Below are 17348 nucleotides of genomic sequence, written 5' to 3' on the forward strand. Positions count from 1 at the left end.
GGCATCATTGACAGTGTCCAGTATGGATCCTATCTCTTGGAGCAGATCTTAAATCCAATCCAACATTGGTGGGTTAGTCCCAGGACATTTGTGCTACTATATCCATAGATATATCTTGCAGGAAGGTCACTATTGTAGTTTATGAGATTTGTAGGTGGGCAAAATTGGTGATTACTTTTCCTTTAATGAACCTAGTGTTGTGATGTTTTGGATATGCTTGGCCCAAGGAGTGGCACTATTAGGAACTGTGGTCTTGTTGGAGTGGGTGTGGCCTTGTTGGAGTAGGTGTGGTCTTGTTGGAGTGGGTGTGGCCTTGTTGGAGTAGGTGTGGTCTTGTTGGAGTAGGTGTGGTCTTGTTGGAGTAGGTGTGACCTTGTTGGAGTAGATGTGGTCTTGTTGGAGTAGGTGTGGTCTTGTTGGAGTAGGTGTGACCTTGTTGGAGTAGGTGTGGTCTTGTTGGAGGAGGTGAGGCCTTGTTGGAGTAGGTGTGGTCTTTTTGGAGTAGGTGTGGTCTTGTTGGAGTAGGTGTGACCTTGTTGGAGTAGGTGTGGTCTTGTTGGAGGAAGTGTGTCACTGTGGGGGTGGGCTTTGAAGGACCTTCCTCCTAACTGCCTGGAAGTCAATCTTCTCCTAGTGGCCTTCAGATGAAGATGTAGAACTCTCAGCTCTGGACACTGCCATGCTCCTACCTTGATGATAATGGACCGAACTTCTGAAACTGTAAGCCAGCCCCAATTAAACGTTGTCCTTTATAAGAGTTGCCTTGGTCATGGTGTCTGTTCCTAGCAATGGAAACCCTAACTAAGACAAGCATCCTTCCCTGTCTCCTCTAATTAGTTTTGGTTTAAATCTATTTTTTTTTCCTTATACTAAAATAGCTATATCTGATTGCTTCTCAGTTCCATTTGCTTTCAATAACATTTGTTAGACTTTTGCCCTAAGGGGCTTTTTCTGTTCTTGATGATTATTTATGTTTCTTAGAGGGAGCAGAAAGATGGATCCTGTTCCCTAATCCAATCTGTTAGTCTATGTCTACTAACATGAGACAGTTAATATTGAGAGTTACTATTCATCATTTTATAACTCTTGTTACGTTGTTCCTAGTGTTGTGATTTTTTAAAAGCCTCTTTTGGTTAGTGATCCTGGGGTTATTTATTCCTCGTGTCCTCTTCAGTGTAGGTAGCCTTCTTTTCAGGCTTGACTGTCCCCTTCTATTGTTTTTTGTGGAGCTGTGTTTTTCTTTTTTTGATTTAACACTTTATCTGACCGAGCTCCTCATTTCTTCTGCCTTGTATCCAACATCTAACACTTTATCTCCCACTCATTCCGTCTGTTGAATGAGACTTTCCTCTGAGATTCATGCTTGACTTTCCTGAGTCTTTCATTTTGAGGCTTTATTTCCAGCTTGTCTTTTCTTTAGTAAGTCTGTTTCTACGTCTTGAGCTATTTTTTATTATTTCATCCAAATGGTTGGGTTTTCACGGTCTTCATCCGGCATTTGTTCATATCCTGGGTTGGGGCCTTGAAGAGATTCATGATTGCTGTCTTGAGTCCATGGCCCTGTGCTTCCAGCTAGATTGCTTTTCTCAAGTAATTTTACAATAGCGGTGCTGGCTTCTGGATAATGGACTGAACCTCTGAATCTGTAGGCCAGTCCTAGTTAAATGTCCTTATAAGAGTTGCCTTGGTCATGGTTTCTGTTCACAGAAGTAAAACCCTAAGGCACTGTATATATGTAAATATGTATTGTGGTTTTAGGGTAAGGTGACTGAGAAATGTTAACAAGGAAAGACAGAATACAGAGCAAAGGACACATGAGCCATGAAATGGGATATAAAACTTATTATTTTGTAGTTTCAATTGTTATAGAACTCTGTGTGTGTGTGTGTGTGTGTGTGTGTGTGTGTGTATGATGGATAATTGAATTAGAATGTAATTGATAGTGAAAGTGAAAATAAAACAGTAAGAACAGTTCAATCACTTCAGAATGGCCATGATAACTATACATAAATTTCACTGATATGTATAGAGTTTGGTACTGGGCGAATGCTATTTAAGTGACTAATTGAGTTGTCTGATTTATTTTAACCTGTGAATTCATTAAAGTAATTTCATTAAACAAAAATAATGTTTTTAAAAATCTTTTTATTGGTTCTTTGTGAATTGCCTATCATGTACCCTAATCCTACTCCCCATTCCTTCATATCCACCATCCACCCTTGTAACCTCCTCCTAAAAGGAAACAAAATAAAAATAAATTACATACATATATGTATATATACTAAAATAGAATGAAACAAAACAAAAACCCATTTCACCATGGAAGCTGTGGTGTGTCACACAGTATACCCTTTGGTCCAAACAGCTGTTCTTGCAAATATTTATTGCAATAAGTCATTCATTAGCCTGACCTGAGGCCTTTGGCTTCTACTACACTATCAATACTGTATCCTCACTGAGATTCTTCTCAGGTATTCTGGTTTTGCCCTGTGTCGTGAAGATTCTGCAACTTTGGGTCTGCAAGACTAGCCCCTTCATACACTCTTGCAGTTTATAGGTGGGTTAAATGCTGGGGTGGGCCAACTCAGAGTCCTGGATCTGGGCCTGGGTGGAAGCTCAGCCTTAGAGCTCTCCTGCACCCTTGCTACCAGAGCCAGCTCTCCTGCTCTCTGGGCCACCTCATCACCTGCTGCAGGTGGTGAGGTGCATCAGGGAGGGGCATCTCCTGCACCCATGCCATCATGCACAGAAAAGATGGAGGGCAGTCCCAGCTTTCTTCTGCTCTCACTCTCAGGTCTGGGTCACCCACACCCCTGCCACAGGGTCAGATCAACTGAACTGCCTGCTCTCCAAAGTGCTGCAGCCAGTGAGGGTCAGGGCCAGCTCTCCCACTTTAATACCTGACCTCTGATGGTAGGAGGAAGGAGGCAGGAAGAGCATCTCTCCTGTGCCCACGCCACCAGCACAGCAGGCATGGGGCAGGTTCAGCTCTCCAGAGTGCTGCAGCTGGTGAGGAGTCAGGCTACATCTCCTGTAGTTATGCCACCAGAGCCAGCTCTCTCATGCTGCCCAGGCAAAGGGTATGTCCAGCTTTCCTGAATGTGGTGGCTGGCAAGGGGCGGGGACAGCTCTCCTGCTGCAGGCAAGGGGCTGGGGCAGCTCAGCACAGTGCTTGGATGTCAACATGGCCTCAGGTAGCAACCCAGACCAGGGACATCGGCATGGCCTTTGGTGGTACCTTGGGCCATCGATACGACATAGATCCCAGTTGCAGCAGGGTCATGGACCCAAACACGACCCTCAGCACCAGCCTGATCCAGGATGTCAGCATGGTCTCAGGAGGTTGTGCAGGTTTCTTATATCCACCTGTTCCTCGCTGCCATTGAGTCTCCAGGTCCACCTTTCTCCACAGTGTATAAACCCTTGGCTTCATTTTTTTCTCTCTCATCTCCCTACTGAATACTCACTCTATCTTTCCTATCTCTCCATCACATACTTGCTCAGCATAACGGTGCCTGCCACAGGGCTGTGGTGGGTGTGTGGGTATCTTTCTTCTAAAAAAGAAACAATGTGAAACAACTCTTTGCTTTGAGTACTCTGTGAAAGTCTGTCGTGGACGATCCCATAGGCATGCACGGACCATCTGCTCACCGTAATGGTACCTTCCACAGGCTGGGGTGGGTGCATGGGTGTCTTCTAAAAAAGAAACAATGTTAAATAACTCTTTGCTTTGAGTACTCTGTGAAAGTCTATCCCGGACAATCCCAAAGGCATGCGCAGCCCATTGGGGAAAGTACTGAAGACATGACCACGCTCATAGGATGTTCTCAAGTACCTTCACTGCAATGAGTGCTGTGAGCATGCGTACTGCAATGGAGTGCTGTGGGCATGCGTACTGCAATGGAGTGCTTGTGAGCATGCGTACTGCAATGGAGTGTTTCTGAGCATGCGTTGTTTGAAATTTTCACACATTCTGATGCCTTTCTAGCATTTGCTGAAGTCGGAGGCTATGAGAACTTTACCGAGAGGCACACGAGAGCTATCCCCTCTGTAGTGGAGGGGGACAACCTGACCATTAGCTCCAGGAGCTACACTCCTCAGTCCGACTCCTTCCACATCTTCCGAGACTCTGTCACTGGAGACATTCCATGGCCAGGACTGATATTTGGAATGACCATTTTAGCCATCTGGTATTGGTGTGCAGATGAGGTGAGGGTGAACATTTGCACGTGTGATTGTGCTTATTTTTATTTTTCTTGTTTGATGTAAAAGCATCTAGCTTTTTCTGTTTTGTACACATAAACAATATTTAAAGTGTCAGACACTTTTCTATGTCTTGTCTTGTAGAAAATAGATGTTTTGGTCCCTCCTCATCACACTATGCCCCCCACTTCCAGAGAAATACAGTCAGCTCTTTCACTTTAAATGTTTCAGTATTCATGTCTAGCCCCTAAATCATTGTATTTAGTATATTTTGTGACACATCAGAATCAATCATTTTTGAAGAAATAGTCTCCAAGTGACAGTCATAGACTGACTCAGAATTTTATCATAACCTTTCCCAGAAGTGTTTATATCTCTCTCTTTAGGATTCTTTATTTTTAGGATTTTTCTGTTAGTTGAGAACTCAAGTTTTCTTTTTCAGTTCCTACAATTCAGCCCATCTCTTGTCCCATCCTCTCCACCCCTTTCTCTATATATTTCTAAAATATAAAATACATACATATATAAATACACATATATAAATATATAAATATATATATTTCCATTGGATACATAAATACACACACACACATATATTCCCCCTGTCAACTCTCCCAGGTCCAGTTCTCAATCTTGTACCACCAAACTTTGTATCCCCTTTCTTTCCATTCTTCAAGGCCAATTTGTGTTGCTTGACTGTTGGATGTGTGGTCTTCCACTAGACTATGGTTAACTTATAGACTAAACGGAGAGAGGAAACCGTCTCTTCTCCCAGCAGCTAACAATTGTCATTTGCTCCATGGCTAAGGGGGTGCCCAACTCCCTTCTCCCATACTGGGGTTTGCTCTGGTTTGAGCTGGCACACATTTTGTGCACACTGTCCCAATTGCCGGGAGTGCCTTATGTGTGCAGAGATGTCCTTGTAGTCATCTGCTTCCTCTTGTTCTTAGACTCTTTCTGTACCCTCTTCTGCACTGATACTTGAGCCTTCGAGGGGGTTAGAGGTAGTAGATTTTATCATGGTGGATAATGTTTCTAATGTGTTCTTGTTTGTTGTTTGTTTGTTTTAGTATAGAATAGAGTTTATTTAGGACATAGGGAGGGGAGTTGAGAGGGTACTAGAGACAGAGAAAGTCAGAGAAAGAAGAGAGAGAGGGAAAGAGAGAGAGAGTAGTGAAGTAGAAGAGTAGAGGAGTAGAGGCTGGCCATAAGGACATGGAGAGAGAGGGGGAGGGGAGGGTGGGGAGGAGGCTAAGGGTTGAGAGGCCAGGGCAGAAGCAAGAAGGCAAGAGCAAGAGTTTTTAATGTGTGTGTGTGTGTGTGTGTGTGTGTGTGTGTGTGTGTGTGTTTGCCTTTATAAGGAGGCTTTATTGTTAATTATTTACCTTAATAGTCTCAGAAAGAAGAACAGATTAGCTCAGTCCAACATGATTTGCAGTCGGCAAAATCTAGTGAAGCAAGTGTTCTGATTGCTAAGGATTTAATTTGGGTGCTTTGAATACTTAGCCATCTAACCCTTCGAACACAATCCAGAACCATGCATCAGCCCCTCCTTTTCACTTTACTACCACACCTAATTCCCTTCATTACAGAATTATCTTCATTAAATATGATTCCCAGAGGATGGCTTCCCTGGAGCATATAGCCATGAGGACAGTGCACAAGAAAACTGAAAATAAAACTCTGTATGATAATTTACTAATCTAAGTAAACAAAACCTTCCAATATATTAAGAATAAATCCAGTTACAAATGCACTAGTAGGTCTGTGTGCAGGCTCTGGCGGAGTACCTGAAAACAGCCAGTAATTTACAAGATCCACAAGCAGGAAGGGTGCACCTAGCCCAGCAAGGGCCTCAGAAGCCAAAAAGTGTTCTCTCCGCTGTAGGCCACACACAAGAATCCATCTTCTTGTTTTTCCTTCTCATAAAGCTGTCCCAGAGTTAGGCTAGACTGTCTTGTCCATAAACAGGAAGATGGCCTTCTCAGAAGGAAGCTGGATCCTTTTCCTGATGTTCCACATAAACTGAGCCACGGTGATGTTAGATGGGACCAAGTACTTCCTCTTGTCAATGTCAACAATCTGAGAGCCGGAGACTTTGTCCACGATCACCGGAACCCGGTCGGGGGTACTTCGCTCTGATCTTCGCGGATTCCACGCATCTGTGTTCCAGCGAGTGGTCCTCCTTAAGCACCCACTTCATGGCGACGGGAAACAACGGAGCCGGCTCTTTGAGCCGTGGACTTCTTGGCAAAGTGACCACAACAATCGGGGCAGCAGCGGTGGCACGGCGACTACTCGGCAGCTTTAATGGGTTCTTAAATTTGAATTGAAAGTATCTTACTGAGAATTTTTGCATGTATGTTCTTTAGAGATATTGGCCTATAACTGTATTTGTTGTCTTGTTTGTTTGTTTGTTGTTGATTCATTGTCTAGTTTTGGTATCAGGGAAATACTACCTTCATAGAAAGAATTTGTAAATATCCCTCCCTTTCCTATTTTTTGGGATATTTTGAGGAGTGAGGGTAAGAGGGTTTTTTTTTGTTTTTTGTTTTTTAAAGATTTATTTATTTATTATATAGATAAGTACACTGTAGCTGTCTTCAGACACACCAGAAGAGGGCATCAGATCTCATTACAGATGGTTGTGAGCCACCATGTGGTTGCTGAGATTTGAACTCAGGACCTCTGGAACAGCAGTCAGTGCTCTTAACTGCTGAGCCATCTCTCCAGCCCCCCCCCCCTTTTTTTATTTAAGCCTGGTGGAATTCTACACATTCAACCCTATTCTTTTGTAGTTGGGACGTTTCTACCTATTTTATTTCACTAGGTGTTATGAGTCTATTTAAATAACTGATTTCATCTTGGTTTAATGTTGATCACTTGTAAATATCTAGATGGTTATCTATTTCTTTTGGATTTTTTTCATTTGGTGGAATAAATAAATGAGATACTAAGAACAAAAACGGTAGGTGTTACAAAGGGTTTGGAGGCATCTGGAATGTTTCTCTTGGATAATGAGAGAAACAGCTCCCACACAGGAATGATCTACTTAAATTTGGAGAGCTGACTTTTTTCATTTAATACACAAAAACTCACAAAAGGACTGAAAAAAATGTGGAAACTAGAAAAGATATTCCAACTTAACAGTAAGAAAAATATCCATAAACTGCTCATAATGAAGCAGAGATAAGTAATTTATGTCACACAGGACTCAAAGGATGCTTACAAAGATCGGGCGTGAGGAAGGCAACTCATGGACATGGCTTGTTATCCCCTCTTTGCTTGCCTTATATTTTTCCCATGTTCCATCTCTTGGCTACTGATCTATTTGTAGAAAACCTTTTCCTCTAGTTCTCTCAACTTTGTTTTTAAAGCTTCCAGATCTTTCTTGGTGCTGTTGCTTTCTGAAAAAAATAAAATAAAATAAACCAAAAAAAAAAAACCAAAACTCAAAACCTTTTTTTCCCACTGAATCCATTTTGCCTTCAGGTTTTTTAGTTGGGAGGTTTTTATCTACTGTTTTTATTTCATATTTATTTATATAATATGCATATATTTCATATATAATACATATATTCATTCCTGATGCTTTTTAAAAAGATTTATTTGTTTTATGTATGTGAGTACATTGTCGCTGTCCTCAGACACACCAGAAGAGGGCGTCGGATCCCTTTACAGATGGTTGTGAGCCACCAAGTGATGGCTGGGAATTGAACTCAGGATCTCTGGAAGAGCAGTCAGTGCTCTTAACCACTGAGCCATCTCTCCAGTCCTTTTCTGATGCTTTTATTTTACATATATCCCAGCAAGATTTTGCATTTATGGTACATACCCCAAGAGGGGGAACTAAATGAAACTTGAGATCACTGTGCCTAACGTCAGCATATGAGGAGAACTCAAGGCCTGACTGAACAGACTCTATCCAGTCCATGAGCTGATGGGAATTCAGAGGCCAGTTCCGTGCTGTAAGGACGAGTCTCAACGCTTTACAACAGCTTATGGTGTGTCTTTTTTTTCTTCTTTTTAAAATACTTTTTTATTATTTAAAATAATTAATGTAGCCGGGCGGTGGTGGTGCACGCCTTTAATCCCAGCACTTGGGAAGCAGAGGCAGGCAGATTTCTGAGTTCAAGGCCAGCCTGGTCTACACAGTGAGTTCCAGGACAGCCAGGGCTACACAGAGAAACCCTGTCTCGAAAACCCAAAAAAAATAAAAAATAAAAAATAAAATAAAATAAAATAAAAATAAAAAATTAATGTAATTAATTTGATTTAGATATTACTTAAATATATTAACATTTTAATTTAAGTACATTTTGATCCCATTCTTCCCTCTCCTCCTGCCTGCCCTATATTTGCTTTTACTCTGTCTTGGTTTGCTTTTGCCTCTGCACCTTCTCCGTGAAGGGCTTGGCAAACTTGAGTAGGATTTGACAATTTATAACACATCCTGAGCTGATGGCCATGCTTTTCTATGAAATAAATTCTTTTATCACTAGATCCTGCAAGTAAGGCACCATCTCACCATGGTTCTATAGGATCATCTATGTTCTACATAGACTTAATGTTGCATTTTATAAAAAGATAGAGAAGAAGGGATATGTTTGGTGGAGGCACAACATGGTAAGGTGGAAGGGGTTGCCTCTGCGGGGCCCATGCTGAGGCATCCCTTCCCCCTCTGAGGTAACACCCACACAATATAGAATAGAGTTTTTATCCTTCTATCTTCTTCAGTGACCTCTTCCCCTTAGTATACCCTGTAACCCTCCTATAGCTGAGGGATGATTATATCAGACCCCGCCTTCCACAGATAGCCACGCCTCTCTCCAACCTCCTGTTAGTAGCCACACCTCTCTACAAGTTCCTGTTATGTCGGAAGTCCCGCCTCCAGAGATGAAGATGAAGAGCTGTTGATTGGGCCAAGTTGCTGATGGACTTGGGGGAGGGGTTTTGCTTTATCTACCTGTTTGCTTGTAAAAAAGGGAATTCAATTAATGATGGCGGACTGAAAGCACACCATGTGTTGGTCTCAATTTTTCAAACCTCTTCCCGCATTTCCGGTACCCTTAATTTTTCAGGCCCTGACTCCCATTCCAGACAACTCATTTGAACGTGTGGCTGCAGGCAGCTGCAATACCCTTCCATTTACAGTATTTGAGGTTACTCTATTAAATATGATTTCTACATTAGGTTAGATGATAGTTGGGTATTTCATTAATTTTCAGGGTCTTTTAGACACAAAAGTCACATACTTTCTATTGCCCCCCCCACAAAATACTTTTGTTCTGTTTCACAGATTTCTGCTTTATCTTTAATTATTTTTTGTAGATTATTGTTTAGAAACATCTTTTTTTTTTCCAATGCCACCATGAAGAGCTTTGTATGTGATCTGCTGTATCATTGGATATAATTTTAGAAGTCTGACCTAAGGGCCAGACCCTTGGTCCCCTCCTTGGGAATTAAATGTCATTGCAAAAAAATACTTAGTGGTTCTGGTTGCATGCCAACTTCCTAACAGAAGTATTAAAAGGTTTTCAATATTTTCTTTTTCTTTCTTTCTTTTTTTTTTTTTTTTTTTTTTTTTTTTTTTTTTTTTTTTTTTTTTTGGTTGTTCTAGACAGGGTTTCTCTGTGTAGCCCTGGCTGTCCTGGAACTCACTCTGTAGACCAGGCTGTCCTCAAACTCAGAAATCCACCTATCTCTGCTTCCCAAGTGCTGGGATTAAAGGTATGAGCCACTACTGCCTGGCGGTTTTCAATGTTTGATAATGGTAGATGTGAACTGCCATTTCAAAATAATTAAGTTAAAATCTTTCTTTTCTGAGTTTTTTTTTTTTTTAAGATTTATTTATTTGAGTACACTGTTGCTGTCTTCAAACACACCAGAAGAGGGCATCAGATCCTGTTACAGGTGGTTGTGAGCCACCATGTGGTTGCTGGGAATTGAACTAGGACCTCTGGAAGAGCAGTCAGTGCTCTTAACCGCTGAGCCATCTCTCTTCAGCCCTTCTGAGTGTTTTTATGAACCACCTGTTACTGTTGTCTCAACTGTTTCCTTCTTGCAAGTTTATATGAGGTGGTTGGTGGTTTTTTTCTTCTAGTTTTAAAACCTTATTGTGATATGTCAATGTCCCCCGCCCCAGTCTTTACTTCTTTTTATTTTGTTTATTGAATCTTTTTTTTTCTTTTTTTGGTTTTTCGAGACAGGGTTTCTCTGTATAGCCCTGGCTGTCCTGGAACTCACTCTGTAGACCAGGCTGGCCTCCAACTCAGAAATCCGCCTGCCTCTGCCTCCCAAGTGCTGGGATTAAAAGCATGCGCCACCACCGCCCGGCTTTGTTTATTGAATCTTTAACATGCAGAAACTTTGTTTCATAGAATTAAATTTAAACATACTTTCCAGTGGATTCCCCCTGTCACTTGCAAGTGGTGGTGACATTGCTCACAGCCATTTATACTGTACCAACAATGATTACAAGTTCCTGTCTTTGGTGATAATTTATTGATGCCTTTTCCTGTTTTAGATGAGAGAGAAAGAGAGAAGACAGGAGGAGGCCAGAGCATGTGGTGAGAGGGAGGAAAGGAGAGAGGAAGAAAGGGGTCAGAGAGAGAAGAGAGAGAAAGAGGCGGGGGGGGGCTAATTTCTTTTATACCAAGCCAGGCCTGCCTGACGGTTGCCAGCTAACTCTTGGGCAAAGCCTAGAAGGAATGCTAACAGTCTTAATGTATGATTTTTTGTTGTTGTTGTTCTGTAAAAGTATAAAAACCACAGGAAACTAGTTCCACATTCGAACATGGAATTTGGGGTACCTAAATCCGTGTCCCTGGTTCATAGTCACTAAAAATGTCTCTCTCAGAATTTCATGTCCATTTGTCTTTTAAAGAAGAGACTCTCCACTAGTCGGTGGTGGTGCACACCTTTAATCCCAGCACTAGGGAGGCAGAGACAGGAGGATTTCTGAGTTCGAGGCCAGCCTGGTCTACAGCGTGAGTTCCAGGACAGCCAGGGTTATACAGAGAAACCCTGTCTCAAAAAAACAAAAACAAAAACAAAAACAAAACAAAACAAAACCAAAAAGAGACTTGTCTTGGACTTCTGGTTTTGACAATGTTGCTAGCCTTAAATGTCAGGGTTGTGATGTAAATATATTGATTGGGAACAGGCCCTCCATGCTCAGTTGATCGCTACAGTTTGACCAGTTCTGATTTTTCTGTAATCAGCTTTGTAGTGTTGCAAAAAGAAACTTATCTGAGGAGGGGTGAGAGCTACACTTCTCTGTAGATATAAGAAAACGTGTTTAGGATGCCATTAGAGACTACAGTGGTTGAAGGAGCTGGCAGTAGTAGGCCCTCCAGAATGGGACATAAGCTCAAATATAGATATTAGTTCCTTCTAGGACATAAGTGCCACTGTTCTCTCAAGAATGTCTTGACAGACTGGTCTTTGTCATGGTTTGTCTGCATTACAGCTGGACAGGACTATGCATGCTTTTCTCTCTTGGTTGTTTGCATGTCCAAAGCTAGGAGAACTAGTCATCGGTGAGGAGGAGTCTAAGTCAGATCCAACTGGATTACTCCAAATTCTGTGTCTGAAGTTGGTGGTATCTCCAGCAACTGAGTCTTCGATGCTTTTGCTAGAAAGCCCCAAGCCAGTTGGAATAATCTATATTCTTCTGGTGGTCTCTTAGACTCCCCTGACTATATGCATGTGTGTGTGTGTGTGTGTATGTATGTATGTATTATGTATGTATGTATGTATGTATGTGTACGTGCTGTGTGTATATATACATATGTATACACACACAAACGTATATGTATGTTGCGGCATCCCACCAACACACACACCTACAGCCCAGCACAAACAGCTCATGAGGTTAGCAAACACATGAGGCCACTACCCCTCCCGCTTCCTAATTTTAAAACTATATTTATTTTTTTAAAGATTTATTTATTATATATAAGGGCATTGTAGCTGTTTTCGGACACTCCAGAAGAGGGAGGCAGATCTCATTATGGGTGGTTGTGAGCCACCATGTGGTTGCTGGGATTTGAACTCAGGACCTTCAGAAGAGCAGTCAGTGCTCTTAACCGCTGAGTCATCTCTACAGCCCCTAAAACTGTATTTTTATATTTCTATATATGATTTAAAAATAACCAACCCCATAGTAATGGCCAACAATGAGAATGACTTAGAAGAAAAATTCCAAAACAAGCACTTCAAAAGAATGATCATCAACATGTGCAAATAATTTTAAAAGAACAAAAAATCACATGAAAAGAAATCCAAGAGAACAGAAATGAGCAGCTGGAAATACTGTGGCAGTCAGCGAAGGAGATGAAAACAGAGTTCAGCAAAGAAACTGAAATGCTGAAGAAAAAAATCAATGGGAACAAAGCCTGAAATGAAAATTCAGCCAAAACCAAACAAACAACCCCCCCCCCCAAAAAAACAAAAAACCTCAGTAGACTCACCAACATCCCTGTAGGGGTCAGGCTATCACAGCTGGACAATAAGGAATAGGAACTAGGTCATTCATGTCATTCAGGTAAATCAATGAGAATTTTCCCTAAAAACAAGAGTGAGTCGCCCACAGGTCCCTATTGAACTGCATACAACCTCTCTACCCAATCAGATTTCACATGTCCTTCTCCAGAGTCTAGCCCAGTGACTCTCTGACCTCCCCATTCACCGCTTCTCCCCAGCCCACCACATCTACTCCAGACCCTACACCCAGTGACGTGCCATACTCCAGACAGCCCCGCCTCTATTGCAACCATGCTCTAGGCTTCTGCAAGGACCCACCCTACCTGCTACATGTCCCTTCTGGACTATATCGAACCTCTTTACCCAGCCAGAACTCTCACTTCCTTCTCCAGGGTCTAGCCTGGTGAATTTCTCTGACCTCTCCATCCATGCCTTCTCCCTAACCACTAGATCCATCTAAGACCCCACATCCGATGCCCCCACCTACTCTGGCCTCTCCTACCTGCACCAAAACCTATCTCTAGTCTCTCCAGCCATCCACCAGGAAACTCACTTCCTGCCTTCCAACCATAAGACCCTTCCCACTTAATGTCAAACCAGATTTACCCCCACAGTGCAGGCTTCCACGGACAGTACATCCTGTATACCCGTCCGCTCTCCTCTGTCCACCTGACTTTTATTCCACTCACGCCATTTCCAATCTTTAGACAAGACCAGCTCACACATCCTTTCTTCTGCCCCAACCTGCTGTGTCTGTCTAAGACTTGGAACTAACAAATCAAGTCAGACTCCTGTCCCCCAAATACCAACAAAGTTAACGATCAAGCCCGTCCCTTCTCTCAAAAACCAACCAGTCCCGCAGGAATGTTCACCAGTGAGAATTACCTACATAAATTCCAGGACAAAAATATTTAAAAGGAGCAATCAAAAACTTCATCAAAGAATCCATTGGGTTTAAAGAAGACGCAAAGAAACAGCTGAGTGAAATGAAGAGGAAAGAACTAACTCAAGGAGATGAAGTCCTGGAGTGACGCCCAGGAAAACACAGATTATAAGGCCGATGATGGAAATGACAAAGACCATCCAGGGCTAGAAAACAGCATTCAGCAAGGAGACTGAAACACTAATGGGGACTCAAGCCAAAATAAAGACCCTACCACTCAAACTGTAAATCTCAAAGGAAAGCTCTAAAAGTCAATTAAGCAAAAGATAGACTGACGAGACTCAAAGACAAAGTAAAGCAAGGTCTAGACCAAATAGGCAGGAAATACGAAAAATTAAATAAAAAAAAATCCACAGGAAAGGAACATACAGGAAGAATGGGAAACCATGAAACAACAGCAAACCTTTGAATTCTAGGTAGAGATTGATGAGGGAGAAGAATCCCAAATCAATAGCTTAAACCAGGTCTGCAGAGACTGACGGTGTACACAGGACCTGCACGGTTTGAACTAGACAAAGTCCCAGCACTGAAGAGAAGAGGTAGATATAAAAAGATTAAAGATCATCGAACCACAGTAACTGCTGAGAAAAAAAAAGGGAGAGTCACGTGCTCTTTCCACTGGAGTGTACCTGGGCGAGTCAGCCACATTCCAGGGGGGCTCCATGCCACGAGTAGGTGATGAGGATAGAGTGGGCTTTGTTTTGGTTTTGGTTGGTTGGTTGTTTTTTTGTTTTGTTTTGTTGTTTTTCCTGATTTTGTTTGTTTGTTTATTTTGGAGAGAGGCACAGAAAGAGAGAGAGAGACAGAGAATGAGGGACAGAGAGAGAGAGAGAGAGGGAGAGAGAGAGAGAGAGAGAGGGAGAGAGAGAACATGAAGTTGGGTGAGTAGAGAGATGTGAACGAACTGTGAGGAGTTCTGGAAGGTGACAGTATATAATCCAAACATACTATGTGGAAAAAAAATGTTACTAAATTCTCTAAATGGTGCTGGGGAAACTGAGTATCCACGTGTAGAAGAAGGAACCCAGACCCTCCTCTCTCTCTTAACACTGTACAAAATTCACTCCACACGGATCAAAGACTTTAACCTCAGACATGAGACCCTGAATCAGCTGGAGGGTAACATAGGATGCTTTAAGATACAAGTCAGAGCCTGACAAGCACAGAGGCAGATGCTCACAGCCAACCATCGGACTGAGCACAGGGTCCCCAATGGGGGAGTTAGAGAAAGGACAGAAGGAGCTGAAGGGGTTTGCAACCCCATAGGAAGAATAACAATATCAACCAACCAGAGCCCCCAGAGCTCCCAGGGATTAAACCACCAAACCAAAGAGTACACAGGGGGTACCCATGGCTCCAGCTGGATACGTAGCAGAGGATGGCCTTGTTGGACATCAATGGGAGGAGAGGCCTTTGGTCCTGTGAGGCTTGGTTCCCCAGTGTAGGGGAATGCCAGTGTGGTGAGGTAGGAGTGGGTAGGTGGGAGGGGGAGCACCCTCATAGAAGCAGGGGGAAGGGTAATGGGATGGGGGGGATCCAGAGGGGAAAGGGGATAACATTTGAAATGTAAATGCATAAAATATCCAGAGAGACAGAGAGAGAGAGAGAGAGAGAGAGAGAGAGAGAGAGAGAGAGAGAGAGAGAGAGATACAAGCACAGGTAAAAACTTTACGAATAGGACTCTGTTCAGTCAGCAAATGACGCGACAACTGGCGAATGGAAACTCAAAAAATTAAGATCATCTGCATGGCAAAAGGAACTGAATTGAGGAGGCAGCCTATAGAACCGGGAGCCAGGTCTGTGAGGGGTGGAGGATCTTTGTCAGCTTTTGATGGAGGTAAGTTTTACGTCACGTATTTTAAATATAGAAGCATGGGGGCAGGATGCTCTGAGGGTTTACTTCTAAGGCCAACCTGGTGTCTTCCAAGTAGCCGGGATCCTGAGCCAGGAAGATCCAGGCTTCATTCACTCTTCGAAGCCTCTTACTCACCAAGCCCCGCCCACACCGTTCTGCACGAGGTACCGCGGAGCTGCTTGCCCTTTCTGCACAGGTTGCAGGGGCAGGCTGGGCTAAGGGGTGGCGTCTTGATGTAGCCTATGTCTTAGACAACCTCTTCAGGGGTAACCTCAGTTTCAAGGGACAAGTTTAACCAGGAATTTCATCTGTCTGATAAGGAACCTCTATCGTCTATGCCGCCTGCCTGTCTTGTCCTCGCTTCTCACTTGCTGTATTTTTTCCTTTATCTCCCCTTTGTGCATCTTTATACTGGAGGGGAGGCCCATTGGCTTCTGTCTCCAGTGTCCATCCTCGGCTCTGGCTCCTCTCCTTGATTTTCCAATCCCACTCAAGCTGGCATTAGTCACCTTAAAGAGACAGCCTGAACATACAGGCGCAAACGGTTTAAAGGTCTCTGGTGCACAGAAGCCACCTCTGCCCGCTCTCCCCACCTACCCGAGGCTGATCATTAACTTAGGACTTATATATACAAAGAAGTGTCAGTGCCTACCATGGGGATAGTGCTGCCTACAGCCATGGCCAGCACAACAAGTGCCAGTACCACCGCTGGGAATTCAGATCTGTCTTCACTGTCAAACAACATCAATAATGCTGCTGACATCTCTGTCATCGTCATCTATTTTGTGTTGGTCATGGCTGTTGGAGTGTGGGTATGTGGGAGCCCAGTGAGATTTCTGGGTGGGCACTAAGATTACAGGGGGGAAAACATGTCATGGCAGAGCAGTGGAATGATAGGATGAGACAAAGAATCATTGTCTTTCTGCCTGGAAAAGTTGCCTGTGTGTGGCATGAATAATATTTGTACCGAATGAATTCATTCTCCAAGCAAAACCATCATTTGAGCACAGCCTGGGCGGGTGCTCGCTGTACTTGGCATGCCCGACACTCGATATCAAAAATACAAATGTTGTTTCTTTTATCTCAATTAAATTACTTCCCTTTGCATATATTCATGTTCCCACCTACCGAGTGGGGAGTTTGGACCACTTGTATTCTGTTTATTCTTTCTTTCGCTTTAGTATCAAGTTTGAGGCTCAATTTTTTCTTCCAGAGACAGCTTTCAAGGTGCAAAATTCTGTTTTCATAAGCTAAATTAAATCGTGGGTTTTCGAGTAAAATTTCTTGAAATACTTCATCTGAGTAATAAAACCATAACTTGTATATCCATTAAAAAAAACGGATGCTGCGTTATTCAATCTAGAAAGGCATGTCTCTGGGCGGGGGGTGGGTGAGTGAGGGGAAGTGCTGAAATATCAATGTCTAACATGCTGTGTGGTGCATCTTCAGGGGTTTCCTTGATCTTGGGCACACCTGTGATTTCTAACTTTCCAATGGTTTCCTCTCTGCCCAGGCGATGCTGAAGACAAACCGAAGCACTGTTGGAGGTTTCTTTCTGGCGGGTCGATCTATGACTTGGTGGCCAGTAAGTGGGTCAGAGTTTGGGGGATACACACTGATTGACAAATCATGGTGGTAGCAGGGGTACCTGACAGCTAACTAACTTCCTTTCTTTTCTTTTCTTTCTTTCTTTCTTTCTTTCTTTCTTTCTTTCTTTCTTTCTTTCTTTCTTTCTCTCTTTCTTTCTTCCTTCCTTCCTCCCTTCCTCCCTTCCTTCCTTTCTTCCTTCTTTTTTCCTTTCTTTCTTCCTACCTTCCCTCCCTCCCTCTCTCCCCTCCCCTCTCCCCTCCCCTCTCTCCT

The 17348-nt window shown here is 42.9% G+C and overlaps 1 protein-coding gene and 1 pseudogene across 1 annotated transcript in view; one reads left to right on the plus strand and one right to left on the minus strand.

The window, feature by feature from the left end:
* Positions 1-6041: 6041 nt before the first annotated feature.
* LOC116074420 lies at positions 6042-6406 on the minus strand (annotated as a pseudogene).
* A 9681-nt stretch (positions 6407-16087) lies between these two features.
* LOC116074548 (solute carrier family 5 member 4A) overlaps positions 16088-17348 on the plus strand; it is a 41844-nt gene continuing 40583 nt past the window's right edge. Inside the window, exons 1-2 of the mRNA XM_031347186.1 lie at positions 16088-16300; positions 17002-17073. Coding sequence (XP_031203046.1) covers positions 16142-16300; positions 17002-17073 — 231 coding nt within the window. The 5' untranslated portion in view covers positions 16088-16141. The remainder of the gene's footprint in view (positions 16301-17001; positions 17074-17348) is intronic.

The sequence above is a fragment of the Mastomys coucha genome, unplaced genomic scaffold (genome assembly GCF_008632895.1).
Source record: "Mastomys coucha isolate ucsf_1 unplaced genomic scaffold, UCSF_Mcou_1 pScaffold3, whole genome shotgun sequence".
NCBI lineage: Eukaryota > Metazoa > Chordata > Mammalia > Rodentia > Muridae > Mastomys > Mastomys coucha.